At 40.9% G+C, this 23,906-nt stretch overlaps 1 protein-coding gene across 1 annotated transcript in view; it reads left to right on the top strand.

Moving 5' to 3' along the window:
• Positions 1-23,906, top strand: part of ZNRF3 (zinc and ring finger 3) — a 66,236-nt gene that overhangs the window by 15,198 nt on the left and 27,132 nt on the right. The window contains exon 2 of the mRNA XM_058816419.1: positions 20,386-20,511. Within this exon, the coding sequence (XP_058672402.1) occupies positions 20,386-20,511 (126 nt within the window). The remainder of the gene's footprint in view (positions 1-20,385; positions 20,512-23,906) is intronic.

Here is a 23,906-nt window from a genome sequence, read left to right as displayed (position 1 = left end):
AACATTTGACAAAGCAATGAGGAGTTGAATCTATCTGAGTTTTCATTCTCTGTGTTGGTAACAGAGGTGCAATCATTTAAAATACCAGCTAGGTGTGTGAGAGAAAAATAAAAATTCAGAACTAAAATAGAATCCAAACTAAAAATGCAGCAATATCTTGTGTTGTAATCTGGATGAAGGTTTTGGCAGCACATCTACCAGGGTTTGAGTGTTTTAAATACAGATGTGCCTTAGTAAAGAAGATGCAGCTGAAGTTTGAGTGTAACCTTGTACAAATACAAGTCAGACAAGCTGCAAAATAAAAAATATAGAATAAAAGCATGATTAGAAAAATGGCATGGACAGCCTCACTGTAAGCAAGAGTCTTGTTTTTAATTAGTAGGCAACCTCTGTTGTTTAATAACCAAGCAAAAAGAAGCTTGGATACAGTAAATCCCAATGGTTTTTGCAGATTCTGTAATTGAAATATATGAGTACATATGCTTGAGTATATATGCTGATGTCAGACAAAATCAAGTGGCTTGTTTGAGATCAAAGTTCACCCATCTTCTGTTGATGTAAAGATGAGTGCCTTTCCCTGGATCTCTGTGTTGGTGGAAGGTGGGTTGTAAGTGTTTGTGTACAATTTTGAACCATCTGGGCCTGGAGCAAAATTGGGACCCCAGGGAGCAGGAGGGGAGTGGTGGGCAGTGCCCACTCATTGTGTGCTCCAGGTGCTGGGGAAATAACTGCAGAGTCTGGAAACTCCAACTTCATGGGGAACTTTGGAACAAAAGTGATTCAATTGATCCCATTTTTATTTTAAGAACAGAACATTGAGTGTCTACCTTTACAGTTGTCTCTCAGGCTATTTTCATATTCTCTGCAAAGACTTATTTGAGGTTTCATTTGTTAGGAAGCCTGTGCTCCAGCTTGTCACTACTGTGAGAATGGGTGGGAGACCAAGGGAAGCATTTAGTTTACTGGAGTTTGCTGGATTTGTGGGATCCTTTGGCCTGACTTCAGAAGGTATTTAGATAGTTATAGCTGACTTGACATTACTGAAGAGAAATGATGTCTTCTAGCTGTTTAAACAAATTCATAATGTGTTATGGAAAGTATCTGTGTGATATTAGGAAAAAATTCTTTACTTTGAGGATGGTGAGGCACTGGCACAGATTGCCCAGAGAAGCTGTGGATGCCCCATGCAGGCTTGGAGCAACCTGGTCTAGTGGAAAGTGTCCCGAGCATGGCAGGGGATTGGAATCAGATGAGCTTTAAATTCTCTTCCCAGCCAAACCATTCTGTGATCTGTGGCACTCACAAATTGATTCCTAATTTTTCTGACCTCTTTCTCACCTCCAAAACAAGTGGAAGGGGAAATGGGAATGTGACTGTTGGCATGTCACTTGTTAGTTTAATCATGAACACATCAGAATGAATGTTTAGGCTCCTGGTAATTTTTTTTTTTTCTTTACACAGCAATCCCTTGCTGAGGGCAGGGATATTGGGTACTTAAGAGTTAAATAATCTTGCTTTGGAAGCAGCTGAACAGTTTACACTCCTTGCTGGGCTGTACAAAAATACTTTTCCTTTGAAGTGCTAGGAGGAGCGGCTGAGGGTAAAACCTGGAATGGGGTTGTAGCAGTTTGCAGTGGGCTCAGCTGGGAGCAGGCAGCCGCCTGCAACTGCAGGGTGAGATGGCAGAGAGAGAAGGTCAGGCTTTCTTTCACTCTTGCTATCAGTGTCTTTTTTTCTGAAATTCTTCAAATGCTATCTAGTTCTTGAAAATCCTTCTGAAAGTCTTCAAATGCTATCTAGTTCTTAGAAATTTTTGGATTAGGACACATTGCAAGAAATAGAGATTAAAAATAACCTTTCCCATAAAGGTGTGACAAATACAGGGGTTTTGTTGGAAGTTCCTTCTGACTGCTTCTGATGTGATCTGGTAGTGAAGTGCACCCTGCTGCTGTCTGGGATAGAAGGATTCATCTCTGCCAAGTGGTGTAAAATAGGTCAAACTTTTGTCTGGAAAGAGCTTTCTGAATTTGGCCAGAACCTGTGAAATCTCAGGCCTGATGTTCCACCTCAGCCAAGCTGAGCTCTCAGTGTAGAGCTGACAGGAGAATGACAGCAGTGGCACTTGGCCCACACGGAGGAAGCTGAACCATGATGTTTGCAGGAAAAGCCATGGGTTTCTAGCCCTGTGCAGTGGGAATCTGTGCATCCTCTGCTGTCAGAGCTGTGCATGGGAATCTGTGCATCCTGTGCTGTCAGAGCTGCGCATGGGAAGCTGTGCATGCTCTGCTGTCAGAGCTGTGCATGGGAAGTTGTGCATGCTCTGCTGTCAGAGCTGTGCATGGGAATCTGTGCATCCTGTGCTGTCAGAGCTGTGCATGGGAAGCTGTGCATCCTGTGCTGTCAGAGCTGCGCATGGGAAGCTGTGCATGCTCTGCTGTCAGAGCTGTGCATGGGAAGCTGTGCATGCTCTGCTGTCAGAGCTGTGCATGGGAAGCTGTGCATGCTCTGCTGTCAGAGCTGTGCATGGCACTGCTGGGGGCTCTTCTGCAGAGCAAACCCTGCCCTGGGCAAAACCTGCTGCACACTGGCTCTGACACACTGGTGTCTCCTGCCAGGACCAGCATGGAACTACACTGACTGAAGTTGCTCCCTGGTTTTCTAGGGCAGCACTGTCTGTTGAATTAATAATCTCTTGTAATGCATTTTTTTGGGAGATGCCATTACTTGAAACGGAGGAAAACAAATTTCCTTCTAGCAATGCCATTAAAGGGACAATCAAAAGCAATTTCCCCAACAGGTAATGAGGGGTAACATTTAAATACCTGGCTATATCTGTTGAAGAGACTGTGATGGCAGTGCTGCAGGTCAGATCTCCAAATTGCAAGTTAGAGTTATTTAAAATAATAATAGCAATAATAATGATAATGTCCTTTCATCTTTACTCATTTCAGAATCAGACACTTGCCTGTTTGTGGGATCTCTGTTTCTCTCCCTGCTGCTCTGCCACTCAGTCTTTAGCTTTCTACCTCTGCCTTTTTTTTTTTTTATCTTTGAACAAAAAAAGTGTCAAGAATTCAGTTGCTGAAACAGGCAGCATTTTCCTCTAGGGTTCCTGCAGTTGCTTTGCCTGGCTGAAAGACTAACCCTAAGTTGTCAGGGTCATCTATTCTTTAAGAGAGGGAGCTGCAGGCGCTGGCAGGAGGGCACAGGCAGGCTGCCCACATGTTGGTGCAGGGCTGTGTGTGCTGTGTGCCTGCTGCTCCGGGATCACAGGGCACACATGCCTCTTCTGAGAGTTCACAAAGCTGCTCTTGGACAGGAATGGGTGCTGCTGCCTTTTCCAAAACTGTGCAGGCAAAGCAGATATTATCAGGGCTGGCCCTGGGGCATAAAATAGAAAGATCAAAGGAAGTGGCAGCAGCACACAGAGGCTCTTCAAAGCCTGAGTAAGAGAGGATTGATAGAGAAAAGGAGAATGCTCTTGCTGATGTAATCACAGCCTGTGAGACAGGTTGGTTTTTTTTTTTCTTCTTAATTTAAACAAAGGCACAAAGACAGTCCTTGTTTGTTTAGAGAGGTGAAGCATGTGCCACAGAGATAGAGCAGGGATACCTCACTATATAGAAGGTTTTCATGAAGAGTGTGGAGCTCAAACATTTTGAAGTGTCTGTAAAGTTGCAGTTTTTCTCATTTTACTTTGCACAACTTCTGCATGTGATATTCTTTCACTTGTGGTGTCCATGTGGAACGAAGTAGGAAAATGGCAAAGGAAGGAATGCTTGTTTTCAGGCTGCAGTCCTTATTAAAATGGAAGCTTATTTTGTTTTCTTTGAAAATGCCAGTTAAAAATTTCTGGGATTTGTATGAAAAGAAGTTAAGCACAGGCAAGGTGGAGTTGGAGGGGAAGTGATAAACCAGATCCATTGTCAAGAAGCAGAGGCTTGTTCAGGCACAAGCTGTGAATTGGAAGGAAACAGTTGTTCTCCTCCTTTATCTGTGGAAAGGGGGAAGAAGAGGTGGGACTTTTCTGGAGCAGATGTGCAGGGGTGGAGGGAGTTTTCAACCTTCTCTGTTACAGACCTCACTTTATATGCTACAGCTGCAGAAGTGTTTCTGAACCTTCATTTTGCTTATAAAAGTCCCATCTTTATAATTCAAAGGGAATCTTGTGAAATTATGACCTAGAGCATGGTAGTCCAGCTTTTCCACCCAAAGCTGTGCCTGTATGGTGTATGGCAAATAATCCAAGCTAGCTCAGTCTGATACCCAAAAGTTACATGAAGACATGACTCAAAGCCTGAATGAGTGACTACTACCTGAAAAGCTATGTATATCAATTAATATAATTGCATTGATTTTACACATGTTTGGAGCTCAGGCAGGACAAGCTTTTCTGCTGAGATGGTGAGCAAAGCCTGCATGCATCTCTTGGTACAGACTGGAGGTCCATGGGAGGGAGAGCCTGTCCCTCTGTAAGTCTTTGGGAAGCTCTTAACTCCAAAACTTAAACTCAGCTTCACCATTTTGCATTGTTTCACTTATTGATTGTTTTAGAAGAAAGACTTAATGGGATTATCTCAGTCCCAAAATGTTTTCCAGGATGCCAGAGATCAAAGTGGTTGTTTCTGCTGGCAAAATCTACAGCTTTCCTTCCCCTGTAGGTCTGAGACCATTTGCAGTGCAGTTCAGATTAGTACACAAAATTGTGGTTCTCTGAAGTTTGAAAATCTGTCATGGGGGAAAGATGACTGCCTATATTAACTTTAATACTTTCTTCTTGGGTCAAAGCTACATTTATAGTCTGCTGAATCAGTTTATTACCTTAACAAGGCAAGCAGTAAGGTCCCTGCTGAAAAAGGGATTCATCCTCTTTGTTGTGGAATATGTGGGATGATACTGGCATTCTTGTGTTGCCTCATGTGGAAATTTCTAAATTTTGCTGGTCAGCATCAAAACTTTTTCTCTTCACCCTCCTGCATGTCTCTTCTGCAATGCTTCTTCTACAGATCTGTGTGATTTGATACTTGACACTAACAGAAAGTGCTTCAATACACTTAAAATACTCTGATTTTGGTTTTTACTTAGCAAACCTTCAGGCACCAGGAAATTTGCACATCTTACAGAGCTTTGAGATGGGCTCTGACATGTACTTGTGTTAGTGCTGCAGGCACTTTCCCCTTACCATACACAGGGGCTAGAGAAAAATTCTGGGATGGGAATCCTAGCAGTTACCATGGCTTTCTGCTTTAAAATACATTCTTTTTGGAAATCCCACCCAGATGTGTGAAGGACAGACTGTTCCAGTCTGTAGAGGACAGTTAATAAAGCAGAGGTTTCTCTGCCCATAGAACAGGGTAAATTGATGGGTTCTGCCATCAGTATGGCATCCCCATTCTTTGCTTCTAGTGAGGAACTGAATGAAAAAAAAAGAGGTTTTAGCTGATTTCCTGTATGCTCTGCTGAGTTTGTGCAGCCCCTTCTGCCAGCAGTTATCTGTGGCCTTTGGATTCATGCAGCCAAGTGAATTAACACAACTGCCATGCTGAGTTAACCAAAAAGGTTCCTCTGCTCCAGTGACTCTGGCAGAAACCAGTAGCAGATATTTGTGAAGGAATGTAAGATTAGAGCAAGCATATGGTGAGAATTCTGCAGTACATGCTTCCAGGCTCTGCCAGCTTGTGGCTCAGGCCTTCCCATAAGGACCAAGTTCTACAGGAGAGCCCTTGATGGGTTTTTCTTTCGTATTTTTTTCAGTCCATTACTTCATGTGTTGTCTAAATTTGAGAGCACACAGGGAAGATCTGTTTTGGTTTTGGGATTCATGCACACTGTGACATTGTACTTTATTTTTGAGGAGCAGTGGAGTGCATGTTGTGCATGAGGTGTAGAACAGCAGTTTTATTGGCATGTCTGACAGGTACCAACTTAAATTTCTCACAGGATTGAAGGGAAGACAACTAAATCTCCAGAATTTTTCTCATTCTCTTGCTGTTCAGTGTGAATTTTTTTTTTTTTTTTTTTTGAGCTGCAGGGGAAAAAAACGTTGCCAGGAAGTAATTGTTCTTTCTGTCTCTTCCTAATTCTGTGGAGCAGCTGCCTTGCTTTTAGCTGCTATTAATGGTCAGAGCTTTGTGAACAAAGGAGTGTCAGGCTGATGTAACTTCTTCCTCTGTTAGACATCCCCTCTGAAGCCATCTTTTGTCTTGATGGCCCTATTGTAACCATTCATATACTGATGAATGAACAGGAAGCTGATGATGATAGTGAGCAGATGAGTTTGATCATGAACAGGTTTTACTCAGACTCCAGCCTGAGGGAGTATATAGGAGTATATATAGGAACAGAGCTCTACCACTGTCAGCTACAATGTCTGATTTGTTCATTCAGATTTTCTTTTGTGTAAGAAACCAGGAAAGGTTATTAATCTAGGAGGAAATGTGCTAACTTTTTATAGAGAACAACAGTATCACAGGTATAAATACAGTATTTCTGTCTGTGGCCTGGTCATACAAAGAGAAGTTTACTTGAATGGCTGTATTTTTGGGAGGGATTGGGATTTCTTGACCTGGAATGAGTATTTCAAGACTGATGTAAACACTTTGCTGTGCTGTTAGCTACCTGAAAGAGGCTGCATGTTGTGTGACAGTCAATGAAGCATCCTAACCATGGCTTTTCCAGCACAGATGTTCTTCTCATGTGGCCTTTGGTGATTGTGATATATATTGGCTTTCTATAAATAGATAAATTATTCTCAAAATGCCTCATGGAATGGACTCTTTTACAAATGAAGACCAATTCAGTGTTATTTAAATACTACAGACAAAATTAGAGGCTCCCCAGCAGTGGAGGGCAAAGTGGACTTACAAAGCTTGTGTGGTTGTTCTTTTCACAATGCCTAGCCTTTCCTGTTTGTTTTCATGATTAGGCAGAGATTTCATTGACTTTGTTTTTATTTTTGTGTCTGTCACATTTTCTGCTTTCCCATTGTTTATATCTGGTTGAATGTGCCTTTTATGGACCTTGGTTCAAGGGATTCTCCCAAGTCACAGCTGTATGTACAGCAGGTTATCAGTGCTGATCTTGGTTAACTGTAATACAAGCTGGAGGAATGCACCAGGAAGAAATAAGAAGCATCATAAGAAGCATCTCAAAATTTTGGCTAAGATTTCTTTTCCTTCTTAAGAATAAAGTGTATTCTGAAAACCTTATCCTTAGACTAAAAATTTCATGGGATGTTGCAATTAGTAGGAAAGGTGAGAGAGCAAAGCAGAAGACTTGGTGAGCACCATTGGGCTCCAAGAGCTTAATGCTGCAAATAAAAGTGCAGTGCATCATAAAAGTGGAAGGGGAGAGTAGAAAATGGAGCAGGTAAATCACAAGTTATGGATCATCTGAGTCCTGTAACAGTGTGACATTCATTGAAAGAGACCTGAATTTTACCAGTTTGGAAAAGAGGCTGTTGACAAGAGACTTGGAGTAGTCTGATGCCGAGACAGTGATTAAGGAACAATTATTGGTTGGTCCTTGCAATATGATTACCAGAGCATTCTCAGTGAAATTCACAAAACAGCTTTACTGTAAAGCAAAAAAAGTACATTTTAAAAACAGTAGGTTGTGCTTCGTGCTGTAGGATGGTGTAAAAGCCATAAGTATGTGTGTCATTCCAAAGGAATTAGGTAAAAACATGGAACATAGATGCATTCCTTACTTAAACACAGTATTTTGGGTGAAATATCAGTTCTGGAGGTCTTAATCATGGATAGCCATAATGAAGAGGCTGTATCTCAAGCATAATCATTCCTTATTTTCTCTGCTTTTCATATTCTCTGAATTTCTGCAGTTAGCAACTGTTGGGGATAGGTTACAGTGCTGGTTGGATTTTTGGTCACACCCTGCATGGCTGCTTTTGACTTGCCCAGCATTGCACAGGAATCCTGTGGCAGAGGAAGCAATCCCATCTGTTGGGAAGCATTCAGCTGCCTTAACCACAACACTGTATATTCTTTTCTCATAGTATCTTACCTCATTCCCTGCCCTGTCCAAACTTCCTGGCATGTGAGGGCAATGTTCTGCAGCCAGAACTCATTCAGCCCTCACTGCTGTGTCTTTGGAGTGCATTTACAGCATTAATTTCCCAATCAGTGAGGCATATCTCAGTGTTGGGGTGTGCCAGCAGGAGATACACAGCACTACACCCAAGCCAATGGGCTTGACTGGATTTATTGGCATGGGCTCTATGAGGGCTGGAGGAGCTGGATGAGAAAAATGGGGGCAGCATGGGGTGGGGGTGAAGTGGTGAAGGGCTGGTCAGGAAGAGAGGAGAATTGATTAGTGACTGTATGAAGGAGGAAGCATCTGGAAAAAGATGGGAAAAGGAGGAAGAACTTCTGATGTATCCTGAAATACAGCACAAGCATCTGAAATTTAAGGTTGAATTGGGCTCATTATTTTAATTATTCTAATTATGGTAAAAATCTAACTTAGAGACTTCTGGTACCTGTTTTTTTCAACCCATACATAGGGTGCTGTAATATGATAAGTATATACATTAATATTTCTCAGAAAAAGCTGAGAAAACCTGTTTTGGTTCACTGTTCTGTAAAACAGATCACTTTTTGTAGATTTTTATTCAAAGTGGAATTTAATTTTACTCTTGTAATAAACCTCTTGTAACGAAAAGGGAGTGCATTGGGTCTCCAGAATTCCAGAAACTTACATTATTGTTCATTTGACTTTAAATAACATTAATTGAATCCTCCAGGCACCAAGTTCCTGCCAAGTGCCTTTGATAAATGAAAAAGAGCAAAGAAGTGATAATTAGTTGAGTGCAGAATAGTTCTGATTCTGGTTCAGGATGTCAAAGCAGAGGCTGTGAGCAGGGAGTGAAACTGGCCATCAAGTCAGCTTTTGATCTGCATGAATTGTGCACTGGACTGAGTTGTGGAGCCTGTGTTACATTTGTGTTGGTTATTTCCTGTGCAAAACAAAACAAATTAGGCCTGAAAGAGGGAGGATGGATTTCACAGCGTGTGAAATGTTTGCAGGGACTAGTTCAGCGACGTGCTACGTTAGAATTAAGCATAGCTTTTTATTTTCAAGTCCTTCTCTCTAGTACAGAGCATTCTTCAGTGGTGACTCAGGGTAGAGCTAATCTCACTCAAAATGGTTGCCAGTTGCCACTTGGAACAATAGGAGCGAAGCCACAGGCTGCCATCAGGTGGTAGTTTTTAAGAAGGGCGTTTTTCCCCCAGTGGATTTGAGTGCTTTCTGTCTGCTAACACGAAAGATTGCAATGTGCACGGAATTCTTGTAATGGAAAGTGCTGGAACAGTGCATTACTCATTGCTTTGCCTGAAATGGAGAACCCAGTGCAGCAGGTATTTTTCTTTTATGGAGAAACCCCAATATTATGTTTTCAGGAATAACTCTTGGCACCTGATTTACATACAGGCCTGTACTTCTTTTAAAGTTCCTCTCTGGGCAGGGGCATCCCACCTTCCAGTAAAGGAGATTGTGTTCTCTTGTTACATCCTGTTCTAGAGCCTCATCTTGTGCAGCCACAGAAGAGACTTTGGCTTCACCTTATTTCCACAGGATGTAGGTCAGAGAGATTGTGCTGATTTGAGCTGACAAAGAAGGGCATTAGCAAGGTGTGATGTTTGGATTTTGCCAGATTTTGCGGAGCATGAAGGGTGCTGTGGAAGTGATTTCTCGAGAACTTGATGCTGGAGAAAGAGGAGACACTTTGGAAGCCAACAGTACCAATTTGGAGACCTCTGCTTTCCCTTTTGGGTCCTTTCCCTCTAAAAGTTACCTAGCACATTAAAATGTTTTCACATGGGCAGAAGCCATAAGCTGAGTACAAATCCACTGAAGTAATCTAGGTTATCAGATGAAGGGAAGGTCAAATGATAAGTTTTGGAGAGGAAAGCTTGGAGCACAAAGTGGGGAAACAGGGATATGAGAAGGCATGTGACAGCTGGATTTGGAAACAGAATTTCTGTAAACTTTACTGGTTTGTGTATTGGTCCAGAATGGCTTATAAAAGGTAAAGAACCTGACTAAAAAGGCAAACTTTGAGAAACAGTTTAAGACTAACACTACCTTCAGATTGTAAACTGTCACAAGGATTTTCTTGGAAGATCTTTTGGTTGTTGCAGTGTAAGCTGCAGTTAAATGTAGAGACCTTGAGAGTGCTTTGTAATTTATGACAAAATTCAACACAAAAATATGATGGTTATCCTCAAGTCAGCTATTTATAAATTTAGAAATCTTGAAGGTTAAAGCTGCACAGAAATCTGTGCAAATGTAAGAGGTAAGGGGAGGTGTCCTAAATAGTCTAATACCAGCATAGCAAAGAAGTAAAGAAGACCCATAATACCCATAGCTGATTCCAATATTTTTCTTGCTCTGATGTCTTGAGAGAGATGTGTGGAGGGATTTGCAGGAGACTGGGTCAGAACTGGTTTTATGGCAGAGGAATGAGGAAAGACTGAACAGAGCATGCACTACAGGTACTTTGATATCAAGACAGAGGAATAAATACAATTCCTTAGAAATAATGCAGTGTGGGAGGGAGAGTGTGGAGAAGAGTGGGTGCTGGAAAGTCTGGTCTGGGCAGTGAGAGCAGGCACAGCTGGAATCCCACCTCTGCTGGGGCTGTGCCTCAGGGTGTGCTGTGAGCTCTGGGAGCTGGGAAATCCTTATTCCAGCACTGAGCTGGGAGCACATCTCTGAGATGGGGAGTTGTTTGTCTCTCACATCACTCTGAAAGACACAAAATCAGTGTTCTAGGTTAGGCTGTTCAGTTTTCATCATGTTCAAAAACTTTAAAGAGCATCTTGTGCAGCAGAGGCTGAAGGAACTTTTCTATTGGCCAGAGATCATGAGGTTCATAGAATCTCAAAAGAGTGTGGATGTAAATATTCAAAAATAAGTTCCCATACTAAACTGAGAAACAGAGTTGATCTTTAGGCTGTGAACTATTACATTTCAGCCTTGAGAAAACTTATTTTTCATCCTGACTAAAGCTGACTGTATCTGTCTTTTCCTTCCCTGATGGTACTTCCAGACTGATTGCAGTCAAGAGTAGCGATCAAGAATTTTCTAAATATTAAAACCTTTCTTGCTGTCAGCTTTTTTTGTACTGCAACCCAGAGGATTTGTACAAACCATGTAGCTTTGGTGCCATTTGAATTAGCACTCAGGCTGCCACTGTGCTGACAGCAACTGAAACTTCATGCTCCAAAACACACGCTCAAGAATTGTGTCTGTTCATCCTTAGCAGATGCCAGCTGCTCCCCTTCTTTGTCTGTTTTGGGGAAGATACTGGCCATGATGTGGGAGGTAAATATAATGAAATTATTTATATCCTACCATTACTTGATAATTCAACAACTGTTTTTAAGCTCTGTCAGCTAATTAAGACACGTAAGAGAAAATTAGAATGAAGTGCTGGTTCTATCAGGGAAAAATGAGTTTTCTAAAATAGAACTGCAAAGTTAAAATTTTAATTATTTCTTGAATTTTTAATTTTTTTGTTCATAATACAGCAATTTTGTCCTCTTTGCATTCAGATTTTACTTCATCTGTTAGATTTCACTTCTTGCATTTGCAGCTGCTTTTCCTGTATTTGAGGGCTAGGGGCTTAATTTTACATTTGGTCATAATGTGCATATTTAATAAAAATGCCTCAAAAAGTTATGAGAATTCTGAAAAGCAGAGTCTGGGATTGCTCTTATATTGCCTTCTAATTTTTATGCAAATATTGCAGGTAGCTAGGAGTCTGTTATTTGTTATTCCACAGTGTCTCCTAGAAAAATAGCACATATATTGTTGGGTAGAGTTTGCAGGCAGTGTTTATTGTGTGACTGCCTCCCAGACTCCAACTGTGAAGATGTATTTATGTTTTCTGTGAGCAGTAATGAAACTACAGTTGTCTGTGCATTATCTGCTGTACCTTTTCCATCCCTCTTCTAAGCATAGTCACTGAGACAAAATTTAAATTTTGAACTGAGTAGAAAACTGATCCTTGCTGCTGCCTTGTGCCTAGTGCAGCATATTTTACACTACGTATCTTGATGAGTTTAAACAGCAGTTCAAGTATCTGGAGTGCAAAAATGGGTGGAGAGAAGGATTAAAATATCCTAACCCTTCTCTTTTGTGCTTCCCCTGCAGCAAAGTGCAAAGCTGCCCACTTTACCCTGCCAGCTCCAGCTTTATCCTCCATCTCTGAATTTCCCTGCAGCCCCAGGGGAAGCTGCACCTCTGTGGCTCTCCCACAGCTGCTGGACTTTGATGAGGACATGCCTTCGCTCTTTCCACTGGCCTCCCTTGGCAACCAGCCCTTTGAAGATGACCTCTTGCTGTTTGCCTGTTGTCTCTCTTGTGTTGGATTATAGATGAGAGGTTGGCGTGAGGGGAAGGGGGATGGAATGGAGTGTTGTGCATTTTAAGCCTCATTTCTTTCTGTATTCTCACCTTTTTTTTTTTTTTCCTCTCTGTGGCTTTTACCTCTCTATATAGATAAAATATTGTCATGCATATGGAAAATAGTTTCTGGCAGAAATACAGAGTTCCTGCTTGGTATGTGTATATAGGACAAAGGAAGTTTGTTTAGTGTTGTGGTAAGGACTTTTATGTTCTTCTGTAACAATCTACTCACATTAGTTCCCTTCCCCCATCCCTCTTTTTAAGTACAATATTGTTCCTAGTTATAGTGCAGCCTTTCTCTGTGTGCATGTTCTCTGTCCCTCTTCCCTCCCTCTCACCCCAGTGAATGTTTCCTCTTGGGGACAGGACAGTATAAACACCTTGTTAATGAAGGCTGTGGTGTGAGATGGCAAGGGATGCTCCAGAGCTCTGTGCCTGGGTCACATTTTCCATGGACACTACTTCTGGAAATCCAAACAATGAGATTTTGCTAAATACTGAGAATATCCTTCATGAAGGTCTCATAGGGGCAGTAGCTGTAGGGGAAGAAGTTTGGTATTATAGGGGATCAAGCATCCAATTTTCACTATGGTGAAAGGTGAACAGGTGAGGTTATTTAGGACAGAGCATTGTAAGTAACTGTGTTTACACACTTTCACAAATTTCACCATCTCCTTTTTCAAATTTTCTCAATGATGAAATTAATCTTCATCGAAGTGTGGCAAGGGCAGCAGAGTGGTAGTTGACATTGTGGAATATTGATGAATAAAGGCAGGAGTAATTTATGTTTGAGGGATGTGGAATATTGATGAATAAAGGCAGGAGTAATTTATGTTTGAGGGTATTTTACAGCCAACATGCAGAAAATAATCTGGATGTACCTGTGTATGAAGCTGGAATGCCTCAGTGCAGCATTCCACCCAAAATTAGAAGAATAGGGTGTGGGGGGGATCTGTGAGCTGCAGATGTAATTAGTATATCCTTATACTGCTGTGTAATTGGATCTTCACTTTCTAACCCAAATGATGCCACAGAAATAATTTGTGTTATTTTTAACTCCTCTTTCTCTCCTTCTCTACCCTTCTCTGTCTAGCAAAGCTCCCCACAAGCTCTCTGAATGCAAGCAAACCAGCTCTGCTTGTTGGTAGCTTATTGCAAAATACACAAAATAATATCTTCTATTGTCAGAGGTCACCTCTTACTACATCCAGGACTGCCTGGAAAGCCAGGATCTAGACCAGTTCAGGTGTCAGGAAAATGAACTGCAGTGAGTTTGGATGTCTGTAATCAGTGTGCACCTGCAAAGAACAGTCACTGCTGGTCTGGAGTCTCACAGAACTGTGAAATTTTGGGTCAGCATCAGATTTGCCAATCTGTTAAACTTACTTGCTAAAATACAATTGACATATAAATGGTTTTGAGACTTTTCAGAGCTGTGTGATTTTGTAAAATGAAATCCTACCTTTTCTGGTATGTGCACGTGTGTGTGTTGTCTTCTGATTCCCTCCTAAAAGTCTTGGAATTTTCATCCCAGCCAAACTTCCTAAGTGTGCATCTTGTGTGCCTTTGGCAAGGGAATGCAAAGGGAAATTTCTTTTAGGGTTCCTTGTATGAACAGCTTCCATCAGCTGGGTTTGGTAGCTTGTTTGTTTGGGGTTTAGTGTTTTGTTTGGTTTTGTTGTTGTTTGTTTGGGTTCTGTTGTTGAATAGTTGTATTCATTCTTTCTGGGACCCAAACACTCCCTAAGGTTGAACAAATCCCATTATGTTGTACAGTCTTTGTCAGGTTGTTTTCATACTTCCTACTCCATTTTCTGCTAGAAAACTTAGCTGCAAAGTGTTGGTAACTCCCTATCAGGCCTTTAACTAAAGCCAAGGAGATTATATGGCAGTGACCTAATATTTTCAGTTATAAGTCTTGGCTTGAGTGCTATGGGACAAATGCAGTTTTTATTGAGATGTGAGATTTTCCTGCTTTTCCCAGCCAGTTATGATTATGTCTAAAGTTTTGGTAATTAGTGTGTTTTGGGGTCTGTCTTGTTTGTTATAGAGCCAGAAATTCTTTTGTTTTACCATGTAGCTACTGGCCTTCTTCTGCTGAAAGTAATTTATGAAGGTATCATTTTATTCCAAATTTTTTCTCTAGTTTCTCCCATCCTTAGTGACATTATGCCTTCACTTTTTGCCAGCATCTTTCCACCAATTTAAAGTGAGTCAGGGGGAAACCACAAGTGTAAATATGGCTTTGTTCTCCTTTGGTCTGTCAATACTATGGTAGGAGAACTCAGTGTAATCAAAGCACTTAAATTTCTGAGAGAAGAAATTCAGATTGTGTGTAGTATGTGCATCTTTTCACGAGAGTTTTGTTTTTTGAGACGCTTTAAAGGAAGATACACCAGTTTTCTGTTTGAATAGACCAGGAGCTTCCTTTGCAGTGTTTGGAATAATTAGTGTCCAGCTACCTTGTTGCAATAGATTGCTCAGCTGCAAAGCTTGGGCAGTACAATCCCTGCTTGTGCAGCAAATCTGGAGCAAATGTGCTGAGTTCAGGTTTGTAAACATGTGTTACTGTGCACATATTGTGGGTATCTGTGGTGTCTCTGAGCTGGGACAGTCCTAGCAGGAGATGCCTGGCAATGTCTTTCAGGCAGTTCTCCTCCTCTCCTGAGGGATTTGAAGCTGGACCATGGCACAGGTGAATTGAGTTTGCTGATGAACTAGATCAGTGCTAAGATCTGGTTCCCTAGTTAACAAAACCTCCTTTGGCTGCTCTTCAAAACTTACCGCTCCTTTTCACAGGATCTGGTGGGCTTTGTGCAGCACTGGCCAGTCTGCGCTGTAGAATTTGCCTGGCCTCTCCTGCATGGTGGATGTGCTCAACTGAGAATCTCTGGTTTTACATTCAATTACAGCAGACTGGATTTCTCATCATCCCTTTTGGCATGCTTCCTGGAGTAAGTGGACTGTGAGAGGATTTCAGGAATGCCTGATGCTCTTGCTGTAGAGAAAGCTGAGTGGAAGCCACTTGTGGGTTCAGTGCTGACCACTGCCTTGGACAGCATGGTCACAACTGATAGCCAAGAAAAGCGCCCTGCTGAAATGCCCAGGTCCTATCATGTTACATTTTGTGGCAGTTTGGGTTTTTTGCAGGATGTACTTATTGAAAACAGAAAAAAATATGCCTGAAAGGGAAAAGAAACCATATTTTAATGGAGTTTTCTACTTGTGCCGGGGAATAAACATTCTTCTCTGCGTGGCAAAGCTGCAGAGGCATGGGGAAATGCTTCTGGCTTTCACCTTTTCCAAAAAGGCTGCTGTGTTCCAGCTGCAGCCAGCATAAAAAACCCTCATGTTTTATCATGGGGCTGCAGAAACAATAGCAATGCCTAACTTTTCTTAAAAGAAACCCCGTTCTTTAGTTCTTAAAAAATTCCTCCCCCTATTTGTACAGTTTTGGATTGCTTATGTGGAATGGCACATTCTACTGAAGCCTTTTTCAAACAGCAGTGACACAGTGGAGTTAAGGATTTATCCTTTTCTTTCTGGTGGAGTCTTAGTAATGCTGGGTTGGAATATTGCAGTCAAGAACCTTAAATCAGGTTTTGGTAACAGCTTGCTGTGCCAATACAGAAGAGTAAGTGGAGATAGGTTTCCCAGATCTTCTTGGATTTTGCAGATAAGTGTGGCATTCTTTACCTGGCATCAGGGGTTTTCCCCCCAGTCTCCATGACCTGTGAAAAATAATAGAGCTTGATGTTGCAATTACAGCAGCCAGCTCTAATGAGATATCTGGAGGCATCCTCTGATTCCTTGGACACCTTATGCCAGGTTTGCATGGGTGATTCCTAACTCCATCCTCCTTACAGCTGTGGGTTGCTTGCTTTGTTACTGCTTTGTGCCAACCCCCTTCAATAGCAGGCATTTATTGTTTGCAATTCTTCTTGCTGTTAATATACTTGTTAGTCTTGACATCTCTTGCCAGTTTGAGCTCCTAATGGTTTCCCAATTCTTTGCATCTCCAAGGAATATTTCTGTATTTGTGATTGTGCCCTTTCTTACCTATTTCATCCAACTTCTGGTGAGTCTAGCACCAAAATACTGGATTGGCTCTGAATCAGACATTCTGCAACCTCTAGTACTTTATGGTGAATGAAGTTGTTATTTGCTCAAAATCTGTTTGGTGCCTTACTGCATTTTGGATAAAGCATGTACACTCAGTCCAATTTCTGTGTTTAATATGTCTGGTTTGACAGGGGAGCTGCTTACTACAGAGCTCCCAGCAGAGGTGTACTAATGGTTTTTGTGCTTCCTGTAAAACGCATTGTTTGGTTGCCTTAATTTCACTTGAGCCTTGATACACTTCAGACTTTGGATCCTTCCTTTAGAAGAAGCTTCCCTGGGAAAGGGAATTGGAGGAAGGAAACAAGACCAAGAGCTGGAAGTGGTGGCAGGACACGGAGGGGCTGGGTAACCAAAAGTGTCTGAAGTCTGAACTGAGTTACCAGGCTCTGCTCCCATCCACCTGGGCTAAGCCAGGAAAGGAATCTCTTCATTTCAGCTACCAGAGGCTACACCTGGTTTAGGAGAAAGCTCTCCCTGATGATGGAGTTCCTATTCAGGTTGAGTTGTTTTTTATGTTTTCTTTTGAGCACTGCAAAACCCCATAAATTTTATTTCAAAAGCCTGTCTAGTGAAGGAATGTGAATTCATGTGGACAGGGATGAATCCATGCCAAGTGCATTCCAGGTGGGAAAGCTATATGGAGTGTCTGTTGTTTCAGGCTGTACAGCAATAAAGAGTTTAAGTCTTCACAAAAAGACTGAATAGTCCTGCTCCTTTTTAGAGGCTCGTGCACTGTAGTGTTTTGAATTTGCTTTTTACTGATAGTTTTCTACCTCGCAGAAAATAATTAGTTTTATTGTTGCCATTGTAGGTTATCCATTATCTCTTTTGTTTCGTGTGTTTAAAGTAGAAGATGTCTGTGATGGAGAAACACCCTGGATCCTCCCTGGGCCTGATAAATGTTTTCATTTAGCCTTACTTTTTTGTGTTCTGTGATTCAGTAGTTAATTCACTTGTGTTGTGACAGGAAACCATGAGAACATGGCATACACTTGCACTGGATGAGTCCTGTCACCATCAGCCCCAATGAATGATGTTTCATTCCATGTGGGCACCTAATCAGAAGTAACACCAGTATTTCAGCTTGAATTCTTAAATTCACATGCTCTTGTTGCACTTCTAGTTGATATCTCTGGTTTGGAAAATTACAGTATATTTTATCTGTCATGATCTGCAGAGATCACTACAATGTAAGCTTGTGGTATCCAAGCAGAATCTACCAACTGCTTGTGGCTTGGAGGGCTGGAGTGCTCTTCTGGACAGAAAGTTTTCTGTCATTGAAGCCCATGTCTTATTGGCCTTGGTGCTGATTCTGGGGTTTTTCTGAGTCTTTAATACATGTTTGTAAAAGGAAGAGAGGAAGCTCTTTCAGGTTTATACTGATTTCCAGGGACAAAACTGCAGAGTGTGCTTGGTGAGTCTGATCCAGAGGGTCATTCACACTTGGAAGCTGGTACAGAATAACAGTATTCCTGAGGAAAGTGGCAATGGAAAGAATTTTCTGTTCTTTTGGCCTTCTACCTTCTTTAGTCCTTTTTTTCTGGACTAAAGTGGGTAGAGCTGTTATTTATTCTGTGGTTGGGGAAAAAAAGACCAAAGCTTTTCTATACATGAGACAGTGTGTAGAAAGTTATTCGGAGCTGTTCATACAGCATTTTGTAATACTATAATGCCTTATCCTGGCAGACATAAAAAAAGGGCAAAAGGGTGAAAGTTCTCTTTTAATCATCAGGACTTTTTAGGTGATAGAGTTACAGAGCAAAGTATTCTTGATCTGCTGGTTTAATGTTTGTCTGCCCTGTAACACTAACCCACATAAAATTGCTGCAGCTCTTTATAAAGTTATTTTAGACCTTCTGCAATATATACAGATTTTGTAACCTTGGATAAAAGCAGGTTTCAGTTTTACCCTTTCAGGCACGTGCAAAGTGCCCCAGCATATTTCAATGATTTTGAACTAGAAACTTCTTAGATATGGGTTATGGTTTCAAAGCTCAGTTGATATACCCTATGTCAAGGGAATTACATCAAGGAAATGATTCTCTGTTTCTTTAGATGCTTAATATTGATTAAAGCTTTGTGTTTGCTTGAAGGATCCCATGGACTCTTTGTGGGGTTGATTATGTTGGTATATCTGCTCTGGCAGTTTAGGAGAAAACATTCTGCCTGACTCCATCCTCTGTTTTTGTGTCTGTGCTGAAGAGTTTATCCATCACATACTGAGCTTAGGGAGTGGTTCATCTGCCAGTGATAGTACTTCCCTCAAGCTTTTTGCACTAAGTTAAATTGTTCATCCATTTGAGGTGGTAGACAGCTCAGCAGTGTGTCATAATAACTCATTTAGGAAAAAAAGAAAAGGAGAGAAGTTAAATTAAGAGCCTACCTAGTACAGTGTGGCTTGTTTTTTTTCTTTGAGTGTTTTGGTGATGAATTTTGAAAAATAACTTGTGGTAGGAAAATCCCTGTATTGTGTCAGTTCACTGTCATGTTTCCCATATTTTACAGTAATCACCCAAGTTATTCAGAAAGTTAGGGCCCCACAAGATAATATAAATAGCACTCCATGTATTGTATCACTTGCAAAATGGAAGTCAGGGTACAAGACATGGGAGAAAAGGAGAAAAGGACAAAACGACAAGCTGGTGATGCAGAAGTGATGGTAGGATTAGGGGCCATTACATGGTGCTGCTTTGCATGGATTAGTGAGGGGTATATATATGTAAATTATTGAGCACTATAATCTCCTCCTATTATAATCAGCTACCAGAAAGCAGAGTTGTCATAGTGTTGGTATCAGTTCCTGGTTTTCTTCAGCTAGTTTGATAAAGTTGAGATTTAAGGAAAGACACTAAACTGGATGAAGTACAGACTTTTTTTGCACAGAGCTGTGGATATATGTTAAAGCCTGGGAAACAGGCAAGGGTCTGTAAAACATCCAAGGAAAAAGAGAACAAGGAGAAGACAGTATACAGTATAAGAAGTGAGATATGTGACACTCTAGTTTATACACAAAGATATTATCCTAAGGAAAGACAGCAAATTTGGGAAAGAAAAACGATGTGTAGGAAACTCCTTGCCGTAATAAAATTAGAGTAACTGCTGTAATTAGAGTAACTACACCAAGTGTTGGAAGGAGGAGGAACAGATTAAATATTTGAAGTTAAAACAAAGACATATTGTTGCCTAGAGTAAGAAACACAAATGTCTGAAAGGAGACTGAAGTTTCTCACTTCATGATAGCCTTACCCCCCACATCATTTGCGTTCAGAAAACAATAGAGAATGCTTCACAATGGTTAGGAAGTTCCTTGTATCTTACTTTGGCTTACATGACAGGCTTGTTTCAAAGGATGACAGCCTTTTAATACTGTGCAATTATTAAAAAAAAAAAAAGGTGATAATGGCTCTGAAACATGGGGTCTGGATCTTAATGATGTGTAAAGCTTTTATAAGGGACTCTGCCAAGCAGTTTGTATCATTTCTGTCAGTTTGCAAGGAAAGGTGGTTTGCAATACCTAGGGGAGGCTTTGTAGTTAAGAATTTTATATCTGAGCAAAGGACTTAGGCTAACAATTAAATGTGATTTTTAGATGATTTTTTATAAGCAAGATGACAGCTTACATAAATTTGCAAAGATTTTGCACTCATGGCATGCTTCAGAAGCATTCTGAATTCTTCATATATGCAACCTTACCTTTCAGTTTTTCTGGTGTATCTTAACTTAAAACAAATATACTTTAATCTGTTATTTATTATTATTTTTATTTTTTTATGTCTGTATGGTTTTGAATTCTAATGATTGGCTAAAAGTTTCTTTTTGATTCTGTTTCAGATGCATCCACTTGGACTGTGTAATAGCAATGATGAGGAAGACCTGTATGAATATGGCTGGGTAGGAGTGGTGAAATTGGAACAGCCAGAGTTGGAGCCTAAGCCATGCCTCACTGTCTTAGGAAAGGTAAGGGAATAGTTTGGGGCTGCATGTAAATGTTTCTTGGAAGGATTAGTTCATTTCTGAGAAAGATCAGCAAGAAATAAACCCATGGAAAATCCCCGTACTCCACAAAATATTCCTGTTTTCACTCTAGGTACTTCAGGGAAAGATGCTGTCCTTACTCAGCTGATAGAGATGGTGATGGGGAGCTGAGCATTCCCTTTTTGAGTTCTGTAGCAACCTAAGAAAGATGAAAGCAAAAAAATGTCTTTTTAGCAGAATCAGTATTGGAGTAGAAAGGGTGAACTGCAACTGTAATTCTTACTTGGTCAAAGCAGTCAAAATTAAATTGTTTTCCTTAGGCACAATTTTCTGAGAATACATACATTCATTTCCTCTTTTTGGGGAAAGAGAAGCTTTCAAACCTAGAAAGATTTATTCATTTTCATTGCAGGATAGATAACTCTAATAAATAGTGAATCTTATTGTACTGGTCAAAAAAATCAAAATTGTCATCATCCTGAAATCTTGCTATGGAATGGGGCCTCTGGAATCTTAATTTAAGTGCAAAACTTTCCTCTTTGTTTTATGGGGTGAAGTCACTAATATGCCATTACTGATATGTTAAAAAAAGAAAACAGAAAGGTGACCTTCTTTTGTTTATGCCTTAGAATTTTTGAGTATTGATGTTATTATATGTTGGCATTTGAAGTCTAGAGGGTTTGAAAGTGTGTGAAAGAGCATAGGCCACAAATTCTACCAGTAACTGAGTAGTTGAAAACAACTGCATTACAGGGATTCATGCTAAAATCCAGCTGCCTGAATTTGGTAGGATTGTGTTGGTGAGTTCAGGTTAGCAGTGGATCAAGCAGAAAATAAAACTGCAGGTTGACATTTCTGTTGTGTAAAACTTGACTCTGTAAATTTATAAACAGAACTTCTAAAAATTTCACCTTTCCAAGGAAATGGGAAGCCATCTTCTTGTCTAAAGCCACCTTTCCAAGGAAATGGGAAGCCACCTTCTTGCTGTAGGTTTAATTTGTAGTATATGGGGGAAAACATCTCTTTAAGAAGTGGCTTCCCTGTCTATTGAATTTCAGCATAATACAGCTTTTTTTCTAACGTGGAAAATTGTTTCACAGAAATTCTAGGTGTTGCTTCTTTGTTCTTAGAAAGATAATCTGAGGATGAGGTCTTGTAAGGATGGGAATTAGAGAAGATTCAGTCCTGAAAGATGCATATTGATCCATAAGCAAACTCCAGGAGTAAGTTGAATCTTGAGGCAAGCCATTTTAGGAAAGTCTGGTCAGTCCCATCTGTCAGGCTCTTGAAAATTAGATGATGAAATAGATGTAAAAAATGGACAAAGAAAGTTAAAACATAGGTACCCTGCACAAAAAAAAAAAGGTTAAAATTCTATACCTGGCCCACTGCTATGTGCCCAAATCCCACCATGTCCTCTGTACTCCCCGTGTCCCCAAAGCCACACCCATCTCCAGAATAAGATCAGCTCAGTATTTGCTGATGTTTGCTTCCTAAAGCTTGGCCTGCTGAGCAGCAGACTCTGGCTTTGCTTCAGGAGCTCTGTAGCATCTGCTTTGATGAATAATGATGGTGATGTGACATAGGGTGTGTCCAGAGAATTAGGGCAGAGAGTTCCAAATGTGCCAGTTTATGTGTAGCAATTTCAACAGGTGAAAAAAGTCTGGCCAAGCTTCTAGTCAATACTGCACTGCATTTCATTGTTCTGGATTTTTTATACTTACTCTTCTCTTCCTGAAATATTTCTTCCCTATTTCATGCTCTCTGCTGTAGTTTCTCCTCTCCATCTATTGCTAGCAACCCTTCTGCTCAGTTCTCACTCTGCTCAAGCTATGTCCTGATTTAGAAGGACTCTCAGAATTCTTGGAATATTGTTGAGTGCAGATAGCAGCAGGAGCATCAGCCCTGAGCTTCTTTCAGATCTATCAGTTAATCCACCCTGGTTACCTTAGCAGAGAGAATAAGTTGTGCTGTGATTGTCTGGGTCTCTGAAATGCTCAGTTTCCATGCAGTTTGGTACACAAATTGCTATGTGAGCATTCAGTGTGGCCTGTAAACTATTTTGCCTGGGTAAATATCAAACCTGCTGCATGTGTATGTGTGTCTTCTTCTGGTTATTTTTAGGATTTGGCAGCTGACTTAAAAGAAAATGTGAAAGGGAAAGGAATGGGAGAGAGAGAGGAGAGGAAAGGAGGGAGGGAGAGGAGAAAAAAGAGAAGGAAAAGGAAAAAGAAAAGGAGTAGGGGAAGGAAAAGAAAGGAAAATGGGGGAGGGCTGGTCTTGAACAGGGAAAGGAGTTGGATTTTTTCTCCATATAGAAAAGGAGGAAGAAATCCAGAAGTGCAAACCTACAGTTTGTTCCTCATTAAGTTGGATTTAACTTGCCCCCAAGGTAGGGCATCATAGAGGTGATATTGTTGAAAGTTTGGAATATGGTGAAGCAGAATGTAGACTAGTTAAAAGTTGTAGAAGTAAGTTGTATGACACATGAATCTGGTAAAAAAATTTGTATGGCTTTATTCTTACTGTTGGTTTTGTTTGTTGAGGTCTGTTTTGATTTAGAGGTGGTATTTTTGTTTGTTTGGATTTTTTAAAGTAAAACTTTGGCCTATCTTTTGAGAAGTTCTGTTCTAGTTGTTTATCCACAGGGAGCTATCCAGAATTTAATGTGTCCATTTTCATATTGATTTTGTAATTTTCATATTGATTTGTAATTAATAGTGATTTTGATATTGCTCATCCTTCTTACTCATTGCTTGTATGATGTAATGGAAATGAAAGTGTTTAAAAAAATGTCTCTGCTGTTGAGAGTGCCTGTGGAAACTGGGCCTTGGTTGAGGCAAGGAGTGTGTGTGGCAGCTGTGTTTTACCATTACCTTTGATCACAGTGCAGCCCTGTTTGAGGCCATGCTGCATGCAGGCAAAGCAAAGGCCTGGGTTTTACTGATCTTATGAGCTCCTGAATAGGGCTAGAAGGGGAATGACAGAGGAAGAAGAAAGCTTTTGGAAATGAAAAGGAAACCCCGTGAACCCGAGCAGCATTATTGGCTGGATTTGCCTACCAGGGAGCCGCTCAGTTTCTGCCAGGCTAATTTTGCTTCAGCTTCTCTCCCCCACACCCCCAGCCCCACCTCCCCCTCTCTCCTCCTTTCAGACTTTTTTTGTTTTTGAGGCATGGCTGTAGTAACTTGGTTCTCAGGCTGGGAACCCACTGAGCTGTTGCCATGGTCACTGGGAAGCTCTTGGTGCCATGTGCTTCAAAGGGAACCTTTCCCCTCCTGGAATTCCTGCCTTCCCTCTGCTCACAGCACAATGAGGCTCCTTCACTGCTCCAGCAGTGGCCCTGTGCTGGAGGAAGGCAGAAGCAGGGTTGCCTG

The sequence above is a fragment of the Ammospiza caudacuta genome, chromosome 18 (assembly GCF_027887145.1).
Source record: "Ammospiza caudacuta isolate bAmmCau1 chromosome 18, bAmmCau1.pri, whole genome shotgun sequence".
NCBI classification, from domain to species: Eukaryota; Metazoa; Chordata; class Aves; order Passeriformes; family Passerellidae; genus Ammospiza; species Ammospiza caudacuta.
Note: the sequence above shows the minus strand (reverse complement) of the source record. Positions and strands in the feature narration are given on the sequence as shown.